We start from the raw sequence: 25,282 nt of genomic DNA on the forward strand, positions 1-25,282 counted from the left end.
ACTGCATGTTGCTCCCTCTCCAATTAGTTCAGCAGACTGCTGCAGAAATGTTTCATAAAACCAAAAAGTATCACAATTACCTGCTCTACTGTAGCTTCTCTTCAAATACTCTGCATTAAGCACCAAAGTGAGTTACATATTCTGCTCCTTTGCTACAAAACTAACGGGATAGCCGTGTCAAACTGATTGAGCTTATTCCGTATAATCCTGTTAGACTTTTACAGTTATAAGGCAGCTTGTCCTCTCAGAGTGTCTACAGCTATAAGTTGTGAGACAGATTTTGGTTACAGGACCCCTAAATTAGGGAATGACTCGCCTCACCACGTGCAGGAATCGGAGACAGCCTCAACATGTAAATCCAGGCTTAAAACTACTTCAGTCTTTCTTACGATTAAAAACCAATTCTCCTCACAGCATGTGCTGTATTTACCCATAGCAATACCACCACAGCCACTGCCAAGGTGCCACCATGTGTGGGCTGGAATATGAGAGCGTGAAATCGTATCGTAACTGTATTATCACACACAGACTCTGCACGGTCTACCAGTCGTCTCCCTCCCTTTTTTTCCCCCTCAGGTGTCTCATTAACTGCCATTGGGATCCTATGGGAATGTTGACACCTGCTTTGCTGCAGATATACATAAGGCAATTTCAACTACGATCAGCAGAGAGGGCCTGCCTTCATTCCTGACCACCGATGAGAAATTTTCAGCCAATCAACCATGGAGGACAGGTGGATGTGTGAGAGGAAACCGGCTCTCTTGACTTAACTGCCTCTATTTGACAGGATTTTTACATGGAAACCTGTTTCTGATTAGTTCATATGTACTAATAACACAATTGCAATACACCAGTTTGATCTTACTTTCATTAATGTTTAATTCCCCCATCAACTAGAGGGCAAGACAGGTTTCCTAATAATGTTAACTTAGTTTCCTTTAAGACATTTAGGGGACAATTTGTACCTCCTTAATTTAGACAAGTGGGTGGTATTTTGTGGTTTGGTCCTCCTCTCAAGAGCAAATTTTATATAAGACATGTTAACATTTTTAATAAGGTGCCACTAGGGTAGCTGAAGAAGCTACTAAGAATACTGGAGTGTAGGAAATGTGTTTTCACTTTATCACTTCTCTTTTCATTGTATTTGTTGTTGTCTTCATTATTAGCGTTGCTTAACTGTAATGCACACTCTGGGAATGCCTTTGCTGAGAGCACTACATTAACGAGATTAGATCGATTGATAATACTTTTGTCTGCACATCTGAAAATGTGAGCACAGACTTATTTAGGCATGTTTTAAAACGGTCTCTCAGTATGCTTCCTGCAATATGGGTAATACAATATTGATACAGCGGGGTGTTGGCTGAGATTTGTAAATCCATGTATTAGACAAAGCCAAACCTGCCCAACAACCAGATTCAGCCTTGAGCAGGGGGATTCTCTGATCCCATTTACATCAAACCCTATGTTTCCTGAAGATCGCTACGCTCTGCATCTACATGGCAACTGACTGTCCCAGCCACTGTCGCTCTTCTCAGACATCATCCCTGTCTGTACTGGTCCCTTAGTGGTGCAATGAGGTTAGGACAGCGGAATCACTGGCCATCTTCTGACACAGACTGAAGCCCCATCTCTTCAGGCTGCATCTCGGTCCCACTTCAATAACCACCCCTTAACATCTGCTACCTCTAATATTTTATTTTATGGGTAGTATAAGTGAACACTATTCAAGCCCTACCACAAGTTAAGCTCATACTCACTGGTCTGCGAGTGTTGTTAGCCTGGTATGACACTGTTGCTCATTTAAATTTAAATGGATGCACTTATGTTCTATTGCGATGAATGTCGCTCTGGATAAAAGCGTCTGCTAAATGCATGTAATGTAAGGTACACTACATTATTGGCATTTAGCAGACACTCTTATCCAAAGCAACTTACATAGGTTACAATTTTTTACACGTTATCCATTTATACAGCTCGATATTTACTGAGGAAATTCTGGGTTAAGAACCTTGTCCAAGGATACAACAGCAGTGTCAAACCAGCAACCTTTCAGTTACGAGCCCTGCTCCTTATCACTATGCTACACTGCCCCCATTTAAATTACAAGTTCCACAATCAGCTACAGTTACACTTCATGTAGCCAGTAAACCTTGGGGAAAAACGGCCGGTAGCAGTCGGTACCTGCGAGTCCAGGATGCGGACGCCGTAAAACAGCCAGTAGGAGACGACGAAGAGCAGCACCAGCACCATGAGCAGAGCGCGGAAGACGAAGACGCGGGGCAGGCCGGCGCGGGGCGTGCGGAAGAAGAGCGCCCACACGGCCAGCAGCAGGATGAGCAGTTTGAAGGCCACCGAGATGAAGAGGCCCTCGCAGGCCGTGCCGCAGGCCTTGAGCCGCTCGGGCCACAGCAGGTGCGGCAGCACCAGGAAGGCCAGCGGCGTGAGGAAGACCAGCAGCCCCAGCGCCGCCGCCAGCGTCAGGCCCAGGTAGCGCCGGCAATCCAGCCCCACGCTGTCCTCCATGTCCTTGGTGATGCGCACGATGTCCTCCTGAGAGAGGCTGTGCTCCGACGTCCCCGTGACCGCCGTCGTCGTCTCGCCCCAGTTGTCATCCTGAGAAGAGAGAGACGGACAAAGTTTATGTGCTGTACACAGGAACAGAAACACACACGCACATGTATACGCACACACCCTATCGCCAGCAAAAACAAAACCTCACTGCACTGCCATCTTGAGACACTGCAGTACAAGATGGACCAAAAGTTACACTACATTACATTCCATTCACTTAGCAGACACTGTCATCCAGAGTGACTTCCAGCACAACAGAACATCAGTGTGTCCATTCAAGCAACAGTATCAGACCAGGCTAACAACACCCAGACCAGTGTTTCAGCAAAGACGAGGAGAGTGTCGTAACCTGAAAAATTATCCACCACAATAATTTACTGACAAGATGATGGAAACCACACATGCAACCAAAAACTGAATGAGACCTGCAGATAAAAAACATTGTTCTATTCTTCTTGCATATCCTGGGGCAGAGGCACAGACAAACAAGACAAATACAATGCTTAGCATCGGGAGCCCCATAGAGACCTGGTAACCAGTGCCAGAGATGTTGAAGCACTGTCTTCAGAGCTGACATACACAATGTCAAGAACAAGAAATCAACACTTAGCCGGAGTCACAACACTTATCAGAAGCAGGGTTAAGTGACCAACTTTAACTTAGCTTATTGTCTGAGTAGAAAGACCAGTATCAGCTACTCCCAAACATCACAGATACGGCAGAATGACCCAAGTCTGAAGATGGCAACATTGTGATGTCTCTGAAGGGCTCCCCTTTTTTCAATAAGGCACTGCTCAAACATCCTAATATCCATCTACACCTAATAAGGACTGACACTCCATATATCTTATCTGAGGAGTGCTAACAAATTCAGAAAAATGATTGACACTTGTGCATGCATAAATCTGAATGAAAATAAGCCTGCCAATTTAAAAACCCCATCAGAATAAATTGGATCCAACCACATTATAAACACATTGGATGCAATTCTGCATAAAATGCAAGGGGAAAAAATGATTGGGTACTGATTAAAATGCCTTTGTGGACTGTGATGTACACAGACAGTATATATAGTTTATGGCTGTTCATATACTTATATATTTTCTCAGGCACCACTATTATCCTCTTTTTAAATTCTAATAGTGTTTTTTCTCCACCATTAGTACCATCTTCGAAAGCTTTCTTAGGGTTGGACTGTGTTGGTACAGGGTTGTCAGAGTGAAACAAGTAAAAGTGAAACCAAGTCTGGAAGCCGGATCACAATCAAGAGGAGAAAATATTTTTAAAAAAATCATAGGAGAATTATGAAAGCTTAATTCCCATCACTGTCAACCTGCCAAACAGTGCGTAACTTCGTCTGTCTTCGGGTCTGTCAGAGTGAAATAAATACTCCACGAGCAGGGAGCGTACAGGGGGAGGAAGCCAGGCAGACTCGCGCTCAGCTACCTCGGTAATTAAATAAAGCATCAGGTAAAAATCGGCAAAATCTCTCATTTCCGGTGAGTCCTGCACGCTGTAATGAAGGGCTGCAAGAGCCAAAGACAGTTTCAGCTCTTTTGTTTTGCAGACAAACATTCCAAAAAGACTACAACCCACAAGACACATTCCAAGAAAATAAACCAATAAAACATTTGCATCTCTGACCAAGGCCCCTGACGAGAAGCAAGGGTTCGATCTGTGCTGTATTAGAGGTGTAGGGCCAAAATGAATGCATTGAAATATATCAATCAGTATGGATGAGGAATTGAAACAAAACCGAAATGTAAACCATCTTCTTATATTTTTTGGCTCAATCTCTCTAACTTAAACACTTTCAGTTGAACTTTTAATCAAACTGCAACGAGGTTTAATGTGCATCTGGTTGTCATCTCCACTGTGGGACATGATGGCAACCCACTTGTAATCATTTATTTCCACTCCTGTTTGCTCTGTCTGCTGTCATCCATTTTGCTGGTCAACTAGGCTTTGCATTTGCTGAAATGTCTCAAACAAAGCACAACTTTGCAGCCTTTCTCAGGGTTTTGCTGCTGCCAGCCTAGGTCAATGTGACATGTTAGTAACAGTTACTTGTCATGTAATTCAGCTACATGGAAAATGAACACAACCAATACTGTTGAAGGAAGAGGGAGTGAAAGCAGGGCTCAAGCCATCAATGACACTGCCTCAGAACTGAGGCCATGTTCTAAGACATCAGAGTGTCCAGATCCACAGACATTTATGTTATCTAAATGCCCTTAGTGTATGTTGTAACATTTTAATGTTGTTACAGTGATTAAGGAGTAAAAAGAGGGTTATCATAACCCCTGTGTCCCACCCCTGAAAACACACACCCGAAGCAGCCACTTGGGGAAGGGAGGGAGGAGAGAGGGAACTAGAAAGAGAGGAAAGAAAGAAACTGCCAACACAGGCATTAAAACGCGCTGACGTCTGCGTGTGGAGAGATGTACGGATAAAAAGGACGCCTGTCCAAAGTGAAGGCTCCTAAAATAATAAAGATAACACTTACACAAAGCAGTCATAACAAGCCCTGCCGCAGCAGACCCCCTCCTTTAGCGGGCCGCTGACCCCTCCTGCTCCGCGAAGCCGAGGGGAAGCGAGCGGTGGCTGCTGTTACTGAATGCGAGGGGGGCCGCCGCGACGAGGGCGGAAAGTTGGGCGACCATTTCAAAACACCGCCTTCTGCAAACTGAAAAAAAAAACTACTGTTACAATCACAGCTCTATAAATGGAATTATGTGGAAAAAAAAGCCACTTCCCTCGCCGTGTCACTGACAGCTCTGGGAGACTCACGGACAGAGTGACCTCTTTGTTCTGCCCAGGGGCGGGACGCGCACGGGAAGCAGGGGGAGACAGAACAACGGAGGCCTGAGCCAGTGGTGACACACTATCTAGGCCGGAACCAGACCAGATCCGCTGTAATTGGGCAAGCACCATTTCATAACAAAAGCCCATTCTCTTATGGGCTGTGTTTATTTAACGAATGTGTCACATAAAATAGGAAAGAAATGAAGATACAGCCACACTGCTAACATAAGAATCTCATCAATGCCAAACAATAATCAGATTCCATAATACCCGAGAGCTAATTTATGGAGGGAATGCAGCTGACACCTGACTGCAAAAAAAGCAGCTACTGATCCCTCTCCAAGTCGTGTCACATGACACATGGAGAGTGAGAGTGGCCTCTTCCCAGCTGCCCCTGGGAGTAGCCCTTCACCCCCTGCCATGCCCTTTTCAGCAGCTGCAAGTCCACTGACATGCCTTAGCTGTAGGTCAGTTAAATCTGAACCAAGCCAGAGGTGTTTCCACAGGGAATTAACCCAGAACCCTCGTACGATAATAGGCTGGCCCAGAATCCAAGTAATTCAAGCGGAAGTAGGAATGTTTGTCCTGTGTTAAACACCACAGTGCTTTCTCCCGCTGAGGCAGCATGGCCTTGTTAACATTTTACATCATCATCCATGAATAATCGGCACCATTCAACTTTTCCCCTTGCTAAAACAGGAGCAACAGAGGCTTTAAGTTTTCTTCCATTCTAAACTAGTGAATAACTACTCAAACTCAAGATGTTCTGACCTGGGCAGCAGCTGAAGTAGGTGAGACTCCATCAGCTGAAACTGAAATGGGTCCCATTAAAAGTCCACACATCCTGTACTGCTAAGGTAGGTCAGTGAGGAGTAGGCCAGTGAAACGTATCAGGAGAGCCCCTCAGCGGTCTCTTTCAGGAGGCCTCACCTGTAAGCTAGGGCTGGAAGAGCCGCTTTCTGGCCCTTCTGCAATGATGACGCCCTCCATGCAGTTTATCCAGTTCCCTACACTCACCTTCTGCAAAAAGAGGGAAACTGCACACCCTGAGGAACACTTGGCCAGTTATGTTTTCTCTTAACCTGCAGGGTACGGCACATGGTTCAGGCCATGATTAAGTCTTGCATCTCACTCTCCTCCCATGCTGTGCAGACATCCCTAGCCTGCTCCTCTCATGTCTCAGACTACCTCAGGTGAACATGCCGAGGCTGCTGTCTGCACTGTCCAAGAGGAACAGCTCCTTGCTTCAGACCCTCTCTTAACTCCACTTCCCACGGCTTACCGGCCACTTTGTTCTGGCATTCACAGCCCAAAGCTCAAAACCTTACCAGCGTGGGAGAGCTTTACCAAGGCAGACCATTTTAATTGTCTGTCACTGGAGCACTAGAGAGCTGAAAGCAACAGTTGGCAAATCCAACAAATCTGATGAAAAAAAAAAAGTCCTCAGTGAGATAAGGAGTGAAATATCCTGGTCTCATGTCAGGGGGGTGAGAGGGGTGATGGCTATAAACACAGAACAGGATACTAAGCTGCCCTGCAGCACTGTGGTAACCCATCTCCTCCCTCCAATCAAATTACCCTCACTCAGGACTCACTGTGTGGAAGCAATAAATCACTCAGGAGCACTGACCAATCAGGTCATGGGGTCAGGGGGTCACGGCTTCAGGTTACAGGAGGGGACACGGCTGAGTATCGTCTTCAACAGGTGATGTCGTAAAAACAGTTCTCTGTTCAAAACCTCAGTGTTCATGGACACCATAACTGGTGCAACAAAATCATTCCAAAACCAGACACGCCTTGTAAATCACTAACTGTCAAATAAAACGGCTATAACATGGACTATCTGCTGTTTAACGGAGTGGTGTTGATTTCTTCATCTCTCTACCTAAGACAGGTAAATGCTCTCGGTGCCATACCAAGTACAGTACCAGCCACAAGTTTGGACACACCTATTCATGGAACGCTTTTTCTTTAATTTCACTATTTTCCACATTTAAGAATAATAGTAAAGACAAGAAAACTATGAAATAACACAAATGGAATTATGCAGTGACCAAAAAAAGTGTCAAACAAATCAAAATCCTGTATTTTAGATTCTTCAAAGTAGCCAAAAAATATTTTTCAAGATTCATTTTTTTTTGGAAAGAAAATCATACATAGGTATCAACTTCAAGACTTACATTTGTTTGAGAAACAAATTTCAAGCATTTAAGCAAATGTCTTTCGATCAAAATGTGTGTCCAAACTGTTGACTGGTACTGTATGACAAAGCACCCTGTATCGAGGCAGCATCACCGAGGGCTTGCTGCTCCTGCTGAAATTCCAACCAGATCTCCCACGTCCGTCCAGACCCCACATCACATCCACATCTCTCCGTTGGGAGCGTGGGAGGGAGCCTCAGGGTGCCAGGCAGGAGCTACATCATCATTAAACTCACTTAAAACCTAAATAAACAAGCCCTGTGACCTTGAAGAGGAGGATAGACTGATAGGATTCCCCGGGGGGTTGGAACCTGAGGAACTGGGCAGGTGGAGCTTCACCACCCACCTGGGGCAGGGCTGTTCACCACCCGCCTCGGGGCCCGGGAAGAAAGACGAACGGCACGTAGCCACCGCTCGCACGTAAGGCAGCACGTAACTGGAGGGAGCGCTTCAGAAGTCTCCTCCACTCCAGGCCAAGAGAGCAAGAACGTCAACAGAGAGAAGGAGATAAAAGCCGATTCATATAAGAGGCATTCCACACATGCCTCCCCTGCGGAACATGTCGGGAGCGTTGTCAAATTAAACTATCACGCTCCCATTAAACGCTTAACAGACGCACACAACGCAGCATGGGAGCTTTAAATAACCCTACACAATCAGTGATGTCTATGCCTGAAAAACATACTTGCAAGTATGTGAGAAGCTGGGTGAAGAGAGAGCAGAAACCCTGTTTTTACACCAGACAGGCATCCCACCAATCCTTAAACAGTACCCTGGAATCAACCAAACTCTCCTGTCTTCTTAACCCTTCACACTGGGCTGAAGAGATGTCACTATGAATTAGGCCTACAGCTCAGTCCTGTTAACAGGAGTGAGGAGTGAAAAATGAAGACCCGCAGATGATGTAAGGGAAGGCCGATTCTGCTTGAATTCTATTTGTGACGTTTTTGTCTCTGGGGCCAACACGCCTCCACACTCGGACACACCTCGGAACTACAGGACAATGGCTAAAAGAATAACACGTAAAGGCGTATGTGAAATTCCTGCACCTCCAGTGTCCGGACCCTCCACCCTCCTCCTCTTCCTTTAATTCAGAACACCGACATGAGGCCAGACGGAAAGTCCCATTCAAGAGCACTGCTCAGCTCGCCACCTACGCTGTGGCCTGCCCTGTTATACTGCAGCCTACTGCAACAAGGTTGGCAAACAAAGACTGTGCTTTGTCAGTGTAGTGTTGTCCTCTCTCTGTAATTAAGAAACAGGGATCCATAATCTGACAAAAGCTCACAGTGATGGAGGCCTTTGGTCCCCATTAGAGAGCTATGGGGGAAAGAGAAGAGAGAGATTGGGTGCTGTCTATTATCACTGTTACCATGCTGAGCTCAGAAGTATTACCATGTTACCATGCCACTGTGCAGAACTGGTACATATGCGCACATGGTAATAGTGCAGTCTCTAAAGATAGATGTCTCAAATAACAGTGTATTCACCCTAGAGAACACATCAGAGAGTAAAAAAGCTTTGCTAAAAGCATTGACATGGCATTATTAACAGGTCTGTTTGATGGTTGCTCTGAGCAAGGGTAACTTAACCCAGGTTTTATGTTGCACTGAGTGCGGACAATGCCATATTAATGAGGAAAAAGGTATAAAAGAGTGAATTAGGATCGATAAAGCAGTGTGTACAAAGCCTTTTAGCAAAGTGGAAATGTATCTAGTTTCTTCAGTACTTCATGCTGTCTGGGGGGCTGTCAGTTCTACACACAGCTACTTAATTAAACCTCTTTACATCTGAGTGTTTTCAATTACCTGAAGTGCTTCAATCTCCCAAGATTAACTTCATATTCATTGGATACAGTCTCTGAAGACTAGCAGACTCTCTATATCAAAGCCCCTTAAGAGCATAGACATTACAAAGCAGTCCATAAACACAAGCACAAAGAAGACAAAGAATGCCATCATTCAATAAAAACTGAGATGAAAATGTCAACTGCACCGTACTGTTGCTTTTGAAACTGGAAATAGACTCAGGTGAATAAGATGGTTCAAAGAAAGCTGTGAATTCTGCTGTTTAAACATGAAAACTTTCATCAAGGCCTCTGTGATATTCAGTATCCCACAATGCATCCCTGCCTGGTTGTGTTTACACTAGCACAGCAGCTGTGCCACAATGTGCCCATGGTTTTTGTTGCGTTTACACTGCCTCAGGTACACCTGGGCCCGAGCCAGGGCTGGTCTCTCATAGCTACGTTCCTGATAAGATAGCAGGTGTGGACAAATGTGGGCCAAGTGGAAGAAAGCGTGTTTAACATGACCTTGTAGGTCGAGGAATGTGAATGTTCTCTTTCACACACAATGGAACATGCATTTAACAAATTAACAGAGCACAAAATGGTCTTTACTTTTGGTATACTAAACTAAAAGAAAATATATTTGATCTTTTTTTATTACTATCCAGAGGCAACTTGTCATGACTAATGCTTTCGTAACTATGAGAACACACACAGGTACTACATAACTAGCTTCACAAAGGTGAAGGTGCCGATTTCAACAGCTATTCAAAGGGCCAGCGGACAGGTGCTGGAACACACAGTGCAGCTGAACATGGGCAGTTTATATCCTCACAGTCAGGAAAAGCTTAAACAATCCATTTCTGCGGCAAACATTGTTCAAGAATTACACGAATGATTAATACAAACAATTTCACTGCTATCAACTTGGCTGTGAATATCTACAACTAGACCACAGCATCAGAAGCCACTAAAGGAGAAGCACGCCTCCTTTAGTGGATGCAGACAAACAGTACCACAATGCCTCAGCTCCCCTAAGTTCCCTAGTTTGCTCAGTTTTAAAGCTGTCTTCCACACAGACACTTGCCACACCACACTCACTCAAAATATTTTGAAATTTCCTGGCACAAGTCTCTGTATTAACAGCTGGTGTGTGGGGGTTGAGGGAGGGGTGGTTAACCTGTGATGCTCCTGGACTTGATTCAAGGTCAGAAATACCTGCAGAAATTCAACAAATTGCTAATGGACATTCTGAACAGCTCCACGTTGACACCTGAATGTGGCCAGTCCTTGCACTTGTGTACTATACGTACCAACCAATGATCCATCCACCAATAGAATTGCACTTTCTTCTCACAGTGTATCAACAGAAAGCACTGCTTTGCTGTATTCAAGACAACATATTAATAATCTTAACTGTCATGTTGCTACCTTTTGAGAATATCTGATGGTTAACACATCAAACAATCCCCACCAGGACATGCTACTTAGAGAGACTCAACCACAAGCACACTTTTTTTTTTTTTCTAACTAAGGGTTTGATAACTTCATAAAATGTAAATACCCACTCAAACTCACTGCATATTTCCAGCCAAGGGGACATTATTGTAGCTTGTGTCTGCTGAATGATGTCATATTTTAGCTGTGTCAAATTCAAAGCCAAGCCTGTTTGGCCAGGGGCAGCTCGCACAGCGAGACTTGTCACCTCTCCCCAGCCAGCATGTGGAAAGCTGTCTAACTTTTTCCTGTATCTATTCATCACTGTTTTTTTTCTCTCCCCTTCTGGGAAATTACATTCCAGTAGCAAATGTGTACAATGGAAGAATATCAAAGGACTTGTGTGTCTTCACTGAAGCAACCCTGCGTCTTAAGGGAATATTTTTCGAATATGAAATATAAAAACCAACATTTTTACAGGGTTGTTTATCAAAATTACAAGGACTGACTGCAGGATCTGTCCGTTGAACTTAAGGTAAGCCGTTAAAAAGAATGTGTGAATGAGACACTGGCTCCATGGTGGTCAGCACAGTGTAGCAGATGACTGTGAAAATCCATGAAATGTATGTACAGTGTACCTGAAGCAGTGCACCTGCTTTCACTTCCCAGCTACCAAAGGACCACCTCACCATCAGCCTCTTGCCCTCTCCCACACACATGCACACGCACCCACAACTGCAGTAAGAGCTCTCCCCTGTCACATGATACTGGGGTGTGGCCTGCTCCCTCCTGGCTCTCACATTTTTTCTCAGAGGGTAATCCTGTGAAATCTAAGCAGACTGATGGACAAAAAAAAGAACAAGAAAAAGATCTGGAAGAAGAAGGGGGGGGGGGGGGGGAGCTGACAATGCCAGGGATGCAATACACTGCACTGGCCTCTTTACAGATCTCACGTCAGTCAGCATCAGACCTGAATAGCGCTGGTGTCAGAGATGGTATTTCCGAGTCCCCCAGGGGTGCAGTTACCACGGGGCGGGTGCGATTGAAATAGAAGGCCTGTCGCCCATTTCACAAGTCCGGGCCATTGCCGCTTCAATCACTGCACAGGTGCACAGCTGCCAAGCTCACTGTCATCACCATCTTCCCCCCTATGAAAGGGGACAAGGAAGCTGAGAGCTACATGCTTCGTACTGGCTGATCTCAGCCTGCATGATTGTCCCTGTTTGTATGCGTGTGTATGTGTGTTTGTGTGTGTGCGCGTGTAAGTGCATCTGTGTGCATTTCATTATGGAAACTGTCTGTTCAGTGAGCAATTTTGGCCCGTGCCATGACAAGAAATGGGGCTTCATATTATTTATGATGATATGAAAGTAATTATGGTTATTATCTCTGCATGCCGGAGCCTTGATCCAAACGAAGGCACAGATTGCAGAGGCTCTCAGTACACGGTTTCCTGTCGGTCTGTTTGTTTGTAAGGGGGGGAGGAGCCCAGACGGGTCTCCTGCTCGGAGCGGTGGCAGATGCGGCCTGCAGACTATGGGGGATCTGGGCGGGAATGCCGAGAGACGGAGCCGGGCTCCAGGCCTAACGCATGATCGCACGCGGGCATGCCAAAGCCCGGAAGAGCGGGGCATCGGAACACATCCTGCTCATCCTCCCGAGAGAGACTAGGCCTCAGATCCTCACCTCTCCTGCAGGCCCACGTGCAAAAAGGGCTGGGACTCACTTAACACAACATCTGATACTGCATTACTCATTACATAACATCTGATACCACGTTGTTCAAAGACCGCGGTGTCAAGAAGAGCTGTGAGCGTTAAATCCTACTGCAGGCCTTCAGAATTTCCCTCAGGTTACAGACAGAGTTAAAACATGGAGTAACGGGATGGCAAGGGAGGAACAGCCAGCCAATACCAGTACCGAAATTTAGGAGGGATCGGGAAGGGGAGCGTGCTTCATGCCTCACTCCCCACCCCAGCAGACACACAGCTCAGAGCAAATGAAGCTGAACATGCAAGTGGAGCACAGCTCTGTCTGTAGCTCCTTACTGCACACACAGCTCTACTGTCTGCTAGTAGCTCTTTTCTGCACACACAGCTCAGCTTCCTCCCTCAGCCAGTGCTCCAAAACACACAGGGCAGTGAGCCAAGCAATTGCATTTTATTGGGGTTACTTGGGGATTCGTGTGAACTGCATACGGTGGCTCCATGTTGCCTTTTCATGGTTTCTATTTGTATTCTCTAGTGCAATTTCTAATGCTCTATAAGGACCTTGGTTAAGGACATCCCCATTTAGTCAATCTGTCAGATAAAGCAATAATAATTACACACTACATCGCTCCCTCCTCGACCTCAAAGAACCTCAAACATGCTGAGGCCTGTTAAGCAACCACCAAAAACGACATGACAGCAACCATTTATGTTAATTTGACCAGGACAAGCAATAATCTTAAGACTGTGAATCAATGCCTCAGACTACCGTTTCAGCACTGGGACGTTGTGGGGTCTGCAGGTTTTCCCCCTGGGCTCAAATCGTAACAGGTTTAGCTGAGCTGATTTAACCTGTCTCCCCAAGGTGGAGAGCACTGGCCTGAAGCCGTAAGACCAGTTGGATCGCAGCCCATCTGAAGCTACCCTATTTCAGAGCAGCAGAAAAGGACAACAAACACAAAATGATAAGTGGAGAGGAGCCTTTACATTGGACGACTGGGGGGAGGGGAGCACACGGGAAAGATGGAAAATACCAAATGCAGCATGAATATAATACATGGTACAGTCTATGGGAGTCAAATCCTGAGAAAGAGAGACCTGAAACAGCGAGGAGGCAGGGCAGAGGTATTTATGAGGAATGGTAAGAGGGAGATACTGCAGATAAGACAGAACAATGACACAAGAGGACACAGCGCTAAGGTGACCTCCTGGATTGTGCTCTTTAGCATGAAGGAGACGTTTTTACATCCTCGCAACACTGCACTCAGCCCTTTTCCATCCCATTCAGACGATAATCACCCAGTACGTGCAATACGGCATACCTGCATTCTTGAATTTGTATTACACGGTATAGCTGAATTCCTGTACATGTGCAATACGGTAAGCTAAATTTGTAACTAGTAGAATTTTTGATCATATGGAATGGGAGGCAAAAACAAACTGTGCTCTGACATTTTCCATTAGGGATTTGTGCAATATGCAAGAATTCCTTGCTTTATGTACTCTTACGGTATTTATTATTTATACATTTTATCAATGTATTTTTCCCATATTGCACATTGCACATATCAAGTGTGGGAAAGGCACTTAAACAAAGTGCATGCCTATTCTTATGGGTGAGGAACAGCCATTGAATGGAAAGCTTTGTTGGACGCATGGCCAGTATAAAGCTAGGCAGTGTGAGGGGCAGAAGACTCTCACTGCCTCACTCTAGTTGTGAAGGATGCAAGGATGTGAGAAAGCGCAGAGCTGAAACCCCAGCAGGTGAGATCACGAGAGAGGGGACAGGGACAGAGAGAGAGAGAGAGAGAGAGAGAGAGAGAGAGAGAGAGAGAGAGAGAGAGAGAGAGAGAGAGAGAGAGAGAGAGAGCACGTGTGTGTGCGCACAGAGGCTCTGACTGTTGTCACACCGCATCTCTTTTCACCATTATACAGATAATGAGCCCTCCGTCTTCCAAGAGCCACTCTGGAATGCTTTCAAGTGCAGGCTGCACTTTAAACACTTTATGTCCACACAAAGCCAGGCATAGCTCACATAGCTGTCATTCAAGAGCAATTTAGTCCTGCACACACTTTCGATCACTGAAATACTGGCACTCTAAACACAGGCGCCAAATGCGACATCTCCAGAAAAACAAATGTCATACGTGTGGGTCTGTTACCCTGCTGGCCCACACACTCCCTGCGGTTTACCTCCAATTTAAACACAAAACCGTGCAATGAACCACACAGGGACACTCTGTGAAATACGCCAGTACCATTCAGACAGGGACAGCCCTTAATGTCACTGCACAACACGGCACGTTTGGGAGCCCCGGCAAGAGATTTTAGTCTTGACTAACTGATCCCATGATGGGCCAGTCTCGCTGTAGCTAGCTTACCTGGTGCTGACAAGGCAGAGCGTTCGAGGACTGCATAACCAATGGGACTTTGGAGATGAGGGATCCCGCTGAAAACTCTTGTTTGCCTTCCTGAGGCAGGCAATAAGAAGAGTGCAATTTACACCAAACAAGTACAAGTGCTGCCACCGATTCTTTTTTCTTTTGTATATCCTTCTTATTAGGGCTTCCTCTTCCCCCTTTCCCCCACGCACAAAGCGTCCAAGACTACTTAAGGAGAAATTCTATGTGGATGTTTTATGTAAGGCATTGGCAGGGGGTCACGTGGGATGACTTGCGTAGTGGAGTGGTGAGGAGACGGGGGGTGGGGGGAGGGCAGCGGCGAGTATCTGGGCTAAAGCTCCATTAAACAAACAGATGTGCCCCATTGAGAGAGAGGGCAAACAAAATAATAAGCCAATTATGTACGGGCAGGCATCTGCTCACCACCCGTTTCTCGCTAGGCCGAGGGGCATTGCTGCCCGCTCCACCCTACATCTTCTATCTCAACCCCCCCGGCGACTTCTTTGTCTTACGCCGGCCACTCCAGTGATTATCACTTTTCCCTCCTTTCCACCAAAAGAGCTCAATCAAAAGAGCAGAGTACAGCAAGGAGAATAATTGGCCAGCCTGGATTCTGCAGTCCTTAGAACACACAGGAGAAACTCAGCTGCCTCTCTATTCTTATTCTGCCAACAGTTACCTGACTTTACCTGGACAGCCCTAATGAGAGAGCTGGTGATGTTTCATTTAGGTTACGATCACGCCAAAATATTCAGAGGAAGCACGGAAAACCACAAGGCACCGTTTTCGTTGGAAGAATACAGAACTATCAGAGACCATTGCTGCCTTCACCCAGCTAGCTCAACAACAGCACTGATCCAGGGTACAGTGTTTATGATGTGGAAAAAAAACCTTATCAAGGCTCTCCTTGGTGGCACTCATGCACTAACCCAGAAATGCAAGAAATCTTGCCAGTTAGTTACTTCACGACAGGCCAGCTTTTTATAGCTAACTACCTTTAGGGGCAATGGGCCTGTGGATGCTGCTGCCTGTTGTTCAGCCTGAAATATTATTGGATATGTACTTCTAGCACAAGTCACTGATTTGTGCCTGGCCGTTTCCTGGTCTTCAGCAGACCACCTCCCAGAGAACACTCGCAGCATGCAGGACGTAAACGACTAAAACCCTCCCACTGCTTTCCCCCTGTCCCCACATGCAGCGTTAAGCGTCAGCAGCAAAACATGCTCTCAGCATTATAAAGACCTGCTATAGTTGGTTAGTGCCACTGAACACGCGGTATCAGGTGGGCTGCATTGCACTGTGCACTCCAATCACATGGACTCCCCTAGGGACAACGCCGATGATGAGGGAGAGGCAGATAACTGTGAATATGGGTGGAGAGCAAACGAACACAGCGGCCATGTCTGAGATGACCTGGAGTCATTCTCATGATCACTCCTGGTGGATAGAAACTGAGCAACAACAGGAGGCCAGCCCTGCTGGGGAGTGCTACAACAGCGCTCTCAGGGATCCTCATTAGCAGAGGTCCGCTCTGCAGTGAACACAAGCCCTGGGTTGGAAACCCTGATCTCTGGGACAACAGAACTGCGTTCTCTCCAGTAGTGGACAAGCACCACCAGGAACCGCAATCAAATTTAATTGGTTCACAGTACATGGTACACGCGGACAAAAGGTGAACAACTGTGCAAGGTGTATGAAGACTGGCATGATTCACAGAACTCAGCACAGTACATACATGTTGGAACGAGAAGCTCAGGAAAGAAAATTCAGCTCAGAATTATTCAAAACGCAAGCCTCAACATTGTACTGAAGGGCATAAGGAAAAACAAAACAAAAAACAAAACAGCAGCAGCACAGCACAGACTCCCCTCGTTTCACATTTGCTTTTAAACTGCTCGGAGGAAACGGTTTACTTGTAAGAGAACAGCGATGATTATGAGCTCCAGTGCAGGGCTACACAGAGCTGGGTTCAAAGCCAGCTCTGCGCAAGGCTCCGCCGCTCTCGCCGAGAGACGGTTTGATGTTAGATTGGCGGCGTGCTGCTCTGGTGGACCGAACGCATTCCCAATTAGCCTATTATATCAACCACACTGCACCACGCGAAAAAATAAAACCCGGGCTGACTTTAAGCAGGCAATGGGAATCTGTTCATCCAATGAGCTTTGACTCAAATAAGGGACGGATCAAGGCTGCAGAGCTTCTTTGTCTTGGGTTGGCTGGGCTAATATCGCACTATTATTACATTTGGATTTGTTCCTTTATTTGTGCCTGAATGACATCAACTGACTGCCTGGACTCTCATTTCTTTTTTTGACCATTGTAAGAGATGAATATCACTATGGACCAATTTGATGCAGGCTGAGTGAACAGAAATTAAATAAATGCCCTCTGTAGGCCTGCGCTGGACAGGGAGCTGTGAAACGACCTGCGCCATCTCTGTGCAACCTCCCACCCTTCATTGTATCTGTACATCACCACAGAGGCTAGCAAACCACAACTCAAGAAGTGTACATACCCAGGACCACCGCAACCACAATGTACAGATGTCATCTCTGGCCTGAAAAACCACAACTCCAATTGTCAGCTTTGCCTAAGTCTATAAGGGGCACCTCTACCCAGACAAACTGAAAACTCTGTAGTAGTAACTGCTACTTGGAATTACTGACAATAAGCTCTCTGATGACCTCATGCATGCTTTTTACAATTAACCCCTGCAGTCAACAGATTTTTTAGTAATTTCACAAGAATGCGTGAACACACAGGAATATAAATATCACCTTTCTCTGACATGCCATTTCATGGTACATTATACTAATGAGTGTGCATTCCCTAGGCCCAGCAAGCCGGCTATGCATGTGCCTTTTACAAGCATCAAATTACAAATTCTTACAGTAACATATTACACTACATCTGTCACAAAACGGAATGACATATTTTATTGATGCTAAGGTAAAAATACTCACCGACTGAACAGAGATAAAAGTTTGCACATTCTCATTGCTGGGGGCCTTGCCCTGCTTCTGAAATGGCATGATTGCTGAAATAAAACCTTCCAGCTCTGCTTCAAAAACACATATGCATACGTTCCTAACACTGATGTTTGGCTGAGGAACGTGAAACACCTTTACAGAGATGTCACGGCTTGTCTAGGAAATGCACACCCACCCCACGCAGCCCCTATACCCGGGAACATCCACCCCCATCCAAGAGAGACAAACAGACAAGCCAGCACTCCAACACACATGCCTGTCTGCAGCATCAGCGGGCGTTTGCTCTAGGTGTGTGCGTGCACGTATGTGACTACATTCATTCCACTTTTGGTACAGGATGCCATGCTCCTGTAGTAATCCAGTGGCAATAAAGGTCCAATAAAATGACAGGATTAACACGCCGGGGCTGTGTGAGGCAATAAAAACTATTACGACACCCAAGACAAACACTCAGCCGAATAAATAATTCATCCTTATGGCAACAGCCATCACAAGCAATACCCTCATTGAAAAAAAAGGAAGGCAAAATTAAACATGAAGGGCAAACTAACTGTTGATCTTCCCAAAACCGTGAACCATGAGCTTGCACACACACACACACACACACAGAGTGAGAAATTCAGGAATTCCACACTGATAGGCCGGTCTGTGGAGCTTGCAGAGGGACATGGGGCCCCCAACCTACCACGCTCTCCCTCAAACAAACAGGAACAAATCACATGCAGAATGAAGGCTTAAAGCGGTTCATAAGCTACTAGGCTACTAGGTGGTCACTGAGAAGCAGAGATTTTCAGCCATCATTATCTAACAGAAGGGCTGACTAATTAATTCACCATGACAATGCTATGCAAGGCAACATCTCTATGCTATCCTTTATATAAATAAATTTATACATTATATATAAACTAATAAGTGCAGCTCTGACCCAATCTACTGCACTCTTTTCATGATTCCTTTCATGTCTCGGCTGACTAAATGATGTCATAACTGAGACTTTATTACTGGTGGGTGTGGCCCAGGGGACTTCCTGTGGTGACCCAGTAGCACACCCTGTGTTGGCGCACACCTGTCCTCAGCTAAGCCAGTGATTACCAGGCAGTTCAACTCGTGCCATGGTTAAAACAGTACAGTGAGAATGATCCACACTATACAGATACCTTAGGTTAACCAGACCCCATTCATTCAGGCAAGCTACATGTACAAGACACCCAGCTGCAGGTCTGACTAGTACCAACAGATGTCCTGCAGTTGAGTAAGCCAAACTACAGTCCTCCACACCCCCAGCAATGTCAACCACAGAGAAGTTATTTCAATAAGGTGATGACACTGACCAACAGCACACCTGGTCTCAGGTACACTACAGGGGCCGGACGCTGGCAGACGCAATGTGAGCCATGTTATTAGTGTCGGCTGAGAGGTCACGTGACTCCCACAGGTGCACGCTTGCTCCTCTCTCTGTCCCCCTGCAGGGGTCCCTCCAGTAAGGCCACGGTTTGACAAATTAGTGCTGAGCACCTCTTAAGCCCCCAGACAAAGACCTCTCCCTTAACACAGGAAGCGAGCGCTTCTCAAAGGGGTATTAGTGTCAGTGAAACACAAACAGAATTTGGGTTATTTCACAAAAGGCCCCGCTCCAATGTGTTGGCTTCAAAGCCTAACTATGTGTGGCCGTATAGGCATAGGTCTGACCCACTGACATATCGTAACCCTATGCCATGCTCCTGATCCTGTTCAGTCTTGCCCTGGGCACTGTATGGCTTTAGGCTTCTACCTCAGATGCTGACAATTATCACTTCCAGGCATCACATGACACTGACAGCTTATGCTACCTAAAGCACCATCACAAAAGTTCTGAGAATATCCTTTTTATATCTTTCAGTTACCACAGCATATCTTACACCGTAAACAGTACAAAGCAGCAATGAACTAAATCCAAAAAACGTACATGACAGTAACCCAGCTTATCTGGAGATTTCTCCCACTGAACCACAAATGCATCAGGCTCATGCACAAGCTGGAATGAATCACTCAAAAACTGGACCCACTTTGTTATTCACTGCAAGTTTGCACCAGTAAACAACAGAAAGACAGAGAGAGAGCGCAGAAGAAATGTTCTACAGAAAATGATGATCCAGTGACCTATTTGGATCTCCTCTCCCTCGTGTCAACCGATGATTAAAACAGGTTTTCTCTGAACGGCGGGGAGGGTGCGCAGCTGCGCAGGGGAGGTTTTCCGTTTTGGGTCGTACCTGAACCTCCTCTCCGCGAGCGGACTGGTCCCCCAGGAGCGGCTCGGCGGGCGGCGCGTTGATGGTGACCGACTTCTCGGAGCGGCTGCTGTCCTTGCTGCGGGACTTGTGGCGGTCGCGGCTGCGCTCCCTGAAAAACACAGAGGCGTAGGCAAGAGGTGAGGGGAGCGCGGTCATCGTGAGGCTCAGACAGATGGAGAGGAAGAGCTTGTTGTCATGGTTGCCACCAAGGCAGCGTTTTAAATCCCTTTTTTGATTTCGCCCTCGCGGAACGGCCGGAACAAACTGGACACAGCAGACTATGTCCTCGGCTCTGACGACCCTAATCCGTGAGGTTTTTTCATCTTTTCTCTCCCCCACAAATAGCAAACTGCTGACAGGGATTAACAAAACACTAACAAATAGGGCGTTCGTACAGCCTGGGATTCAGCTATTCTCCATGTTGGAATGGCTGTGGTTTTCTCACGTTTACACTAGCTCTAGGTATTTCACATAACAGGCCCAGAGCTGGCATCGCGCAGCTCACGTTCCGAAATGGTACACAGGCAAAAGCAGGCTGAGCAGTGGTATGCATTAAAATTTCAAAGAGGGAAACCAGCTTTGGACTGTATCCATCTCCAATGAATAAACAGTCCAACAAAAGAAAGGTCTTGGCTTTTTTACTGGATTACTTTGTACAATAATACAACTTGGGGGGCGGGGGAGGTATAAAAACATCATTTGGAAAGCGCACATCATTGTTATACCACAGCTGTATTGCAAGGAGTCATGCTTCCCTGTGTGAGAATGCCGAAAGCTCCTTCTACACTAGCTACGTTCATGTGTGTGGAGATGCCACCTCAAGCAGCCTTTCTACAGACGTGCTGGTAAAGGGTTTGTAGTTGGATAAATAAGCAAGAGACTTGGTTCTGTTGGCTAGCGAGGAGGGGCAGCATGCATTTTCATGCATTCAGGGAAACCTCATTCATTACAGTGGTTAATTGCATACATGAAACCCTTCATTTTCCCAAACAAGCTGATTTAAAACATTGCATACAAACATGTAATTGCTGACCTACATTACACTGCTAAGCACCTGCAATTTCATTCATGCCAAATTAAGTACATTTATTTTCGCAGCAAATTATGAAGACCATCAGCGTACACGCAATGATGTTGAGGAGAGGTAACATTAGCATTTTACCTCCTTCACTTTTCATATTTAATTAGATTCCAACTTAGCCTCCACACAGACAACTATAAATAGCATATGTGCACCAAAAAAAAAAAAAAAAGAAATCTGCAAACACCCAGCTGTCATGTTGTATTATCAGTTAGCTGCAGAGTGAGGGTGGAATGAGAGGTGGGTGACCTCTGATGCTGCCAGAACAGGTCCAGTATCAGATATACCTGCAGAAAAGTAACAGAAATGCAAGCCGTTGTTCTACTCGGCCCCCGAGCTGTAATAGAACGGGTTACCTACGACTGAATATGGCCGGAGAATGAAGAGAAACAAACACACAGACACACACACATTGGCTATGAAGCCCGGGGGCCAGCTGATCCAGATACAGAGGAATTTGGCAGGCATAGCTGTTCGCTCATAAACCTCTTTGTAAATCTCTGTGCGTCCGTGGTAGCAGATTTGATGGGTGTGCCCTGTGGGATCGCGCAGGTCTGTCCCTCAATTCCCATTTCACATTCCACGTTTCCTCCTACCCCCCCACTGCCCCCCTCCTCCCATCCCCCGCCCACCTCCACCCCCCCCCCCCACTCCCACTCCACCACATTACACTAACAGAGCTGAACCCTTGGGCTGACCTTCCTCCCAAGCTAATAAATCCAGAACACAGACTAACCGTACATTTCAAATACGATTTTTTTCTGCCCATTACCGTTGTATCACAGCCCTTAAACAATCAGAGGAGATCACTGAGCTGTAAACAGCTCTCCAGCTCCTCTCTGACTAATCTCATGTTTTCATCATCACAGCCATCACACAAGCCCCACCGCCATACTGTCATCAGCCGTGAAGATCATTAGTCTGAGACAACAAGGCGCTGCGTTGGAAGTGGAAGAGTCGAGTGGAAACAGAATCAATACTTTTACTATGCAGCGCTGTGGGAGACGTCTGGAAGGAAAGCACCTACAGCACAGGAATCATATGCAAATAAACACTCCAGATAGCCAGGAACTGCAAATCCTTCCTTTCATTTCATTCCGTTAACAGATGCTATTCCCAGAGGAAAACAAAAGGCATTTCTTTCAGAGGAATTCATTTCTTGGACAGGAGCTGCCTCGTAAACCCTATGTAATATTTTATCAAAAAGTGTTTTTTTTTTAACACTCACATTGTCTACCCTTTGTTACACGGATTTTGTAAAGCCGTAATACAATTTTGAGACTGTAACAAATGAGATTTTTGTGCAACAGGGATTCCCCCTTGCTCCCTCTGGCTGTCAACTGGCCCTCATAGCTCTAACATTCTAACTGTCGACACAGCGCAACTATGGAGGCATTACCAGTATTAATTCCTTTTGTATTCATATTAAAGCCTTCTGCCTGATAGGTATTCACCCTTATCAAAAATATGGCTGGATTTATAATGACACATTTACCCAGTATTGAATGGCTTAGCGAGCAGGAGTCATTCACATAAAGAATAGCAATCTACAAGCACATGAGCTACTACATAGAAATTTCCCTTTGAGAATAGAGCAGGATGATTTGACAGTGTTTCTATTACAGTGGTCCAAAGCCTGGAGGTCTTATCACCCAGCTGAAGGTCCTCACAAAGAAATAGCTGTGCCCTCTGTCCACAGAAATTGATTACTTTATCATTAAAATAATAATAATAAAAATATACAAGTTTTTCAGTTGTTCAATTAATGGAAAAAATAATCCACTAAAAAGGTTTATCACCTGACAGCTCGATCAAAATAATGCAATTGACCTGAGAGATGAGTTTTTCCCCAGCTTGAAAGTATACTTCTGTTGTGGAGTGGAGAAAGAGGAGTGACACAGTGAAACAGTGAAAGCGCACCAGCGTCCACAAACTCCAACGTGCAGGTACGCACTGCCGGTTTCACAGCACACGGTCACACCATCAACTACTTTCTAATAGCCTGAGGCAAGTCCCTTTTTTGTGTCTGAGCTAAAGATTCACTGCACAACCGTGGAGTATAACTGTGCGAGATATTCAGTTTCAGCAAAATCATCCGAAGTGACACGTCTAAATATAAGCACAATTTCCTCAAAAACCACAAGACATTTTCTCTCCTATACAGTCCCATACAATTCATCATGTTTTAGTATGACATGAGGGCCCCTTTCAGGATATCCCGGCATTCAGGTGAACCAGTAGCTCATTAGGGCAGGGACTTTCACACAAACCATACATTTCCTGACTTACCAATTAATTTTCTTCCCCAGGACACAACTATTTTCAGAACAAACAATAGTCACAAAAGCCTGAATTGTGTGTTGAGAAGTATCAAATGTCTGCTACATCTTACAGACCTCAGAGAGTGAAATATGGCTATGCCACGGCATGTTCAGATCAGATTGAGAGGAACAATGGTGGGAAGTAATGGGTAGTGTACACATTTTCAGGTAGTGTACTCGTGAATTTGCCATTCAGGTTAGATTAAATGTGCTGCTGGGCACTCAGGTAAAAACCCAGCAACATAAAACAAATTCTGCCCCGTATGGAGGGGTCCTTGGCATTAACATCATCAGCTGAATGAATGCAACCATTCAGTGCATAACATTGTCAAGCTGTACAGGAAAAAGCACAGTGATGCCTGGGTTATCCATGAATAAATAATTAAAATCTTCATTTCTACAAATATTACTTCAGTTATTACGATAAACATGAATATGATGATGATGATTCCTTTTAAAGGAAGTGTGGGAAAGGGATATTGGCTGGGTATTCTGTGACTGACTGACTGAGTGAGCACAGTTAAAGTAGAGAGGGCTGAAGAAGGGAATGGGCTCAGACCACCAGCGGCACTGTGGGATTCTCATGAGGCTCTGGTACTCACAATCAGTTGTGCCTGACAGAGCAGTGGACAGGGCACTGTATGTAGAGCACTGGGCGGAGCAATAATCAGGGCACTGTATCTATCACACTGGGTGGAGCAGTGGTCAGGGCACTGTATCTATCACACTGGGTGGAGCAGCGGTCAGGGCACTGGGCGGAGCAGTGATAAGAGTGCTAGGTGGAGTAGTGATAAGAGCGTGAGATTTTTCATAAAGGTCTCTCAATGTGCATTTACCTCCTTGAGTGAGGATCTCGTTCAGTTCCACGGTAATGGTATTTAGTCAGCTAACATCTTTGTACAGAAACCTTAGCATTCCAAAGCACTTTTATACAATTTATGAACAGAATCTGACTGTCTCCTCCAAATGCAAATATAGGGCAAGTACATTTAAGTCCCAGAAGTACCTGAAGTCTGGCAAGCTTTTCCCACATTACCATTTGGCAAGCCTTTCCAGCTTTTAATTTTGACACATACGAAAAGGGACAAGCTTCCCACCTGTACATAAAGGCACAGTGGCTGTTATCAATAGGTACATGTGGGGTTGAGCGTTGGAGCTGTATTTCTATTTTGTGTAGCTGCTGCTGAAGTGTACACCTGAGAGACGGAGGTGCTGTATACAGACGGACCACCGCACTGAGAGGTGCCATTACAAACAAATTACACTTAACTGGAGCAAGAGGCAAATATCAAACCGCAATCTCACCTCTGTGGGAGAGAGGAAAATGAGTCATTTTAAAGTTTAGTATCAGCAGGAAATGCCTTGAGGGACTAATCTGGCATTTCTCCAAGTGCAGAACCACAGAGAGCCAAGTGCCCACTGCTCCCCACTTAACAGCCTCATAACCACAAATAACTGTGAGCATGTAGTGTTGATATCACTAGTAAAAAAACAAAAAGTCCTATTTGGTAAAAGCTAAAATGTGTTTAAATGAATTTCTGGATTTTGGCTCCTTATTTAAGCTTTGTTTTGTTGAAAGCCATAATTTTACAGAACTCAAATGACCCGTATTCAGGTTAGAATAATCAATCTCTAAACTGGGCATCATGGTCCTGCCTCCATTACGATACAGTCCATTTTGTTACGTGTGCCACCTTTACTGT

General features: G+C 45.6%; 1 protein-coding gene across 1 annotated transcript in view; it reads right to left on the reverse strand.

Annotated features, from left to right (window-relative positions):
* LOC118785919 (vang-like protein 1) overlaps positions 1-25,282 on the reverse strand; it is a 53,956-nt gene that overhangs the window by 9,852 nt on the left and 18,822 nt on the right. Inside the window, exons 3-4 of the mRNA XM_036540869.1 lie at positions 20,157-20,286; positions 2,185-2,616 (exon numbers count right to left, since the gene is read on the reverse strand). Of these exons, the coding sequence (XP_036396762.1) occupies positions 2,185-2,616; positions 20,157-20,286 (562 nt within the window). The remainder of the gene's footprint in view (positions 1-2,184; positions 2,617-20,156; positions 20,287-25,282) is intronic.

The sequence above is a fragment of the Megalops cyprinoides genome, chromosome 11, assembly GCF_013368585.1.
Source record: "Megalops cyprinoides isolate fMegCyp1 chromosome 11, fMegCyp1.pri, whole genome shotgun sequence".
NCBI lineage: Eukaryota > Metazoa > Chordata > Actinopteri > Elopiformes > Megalopidae > Megalops > Megalops cyprinoides.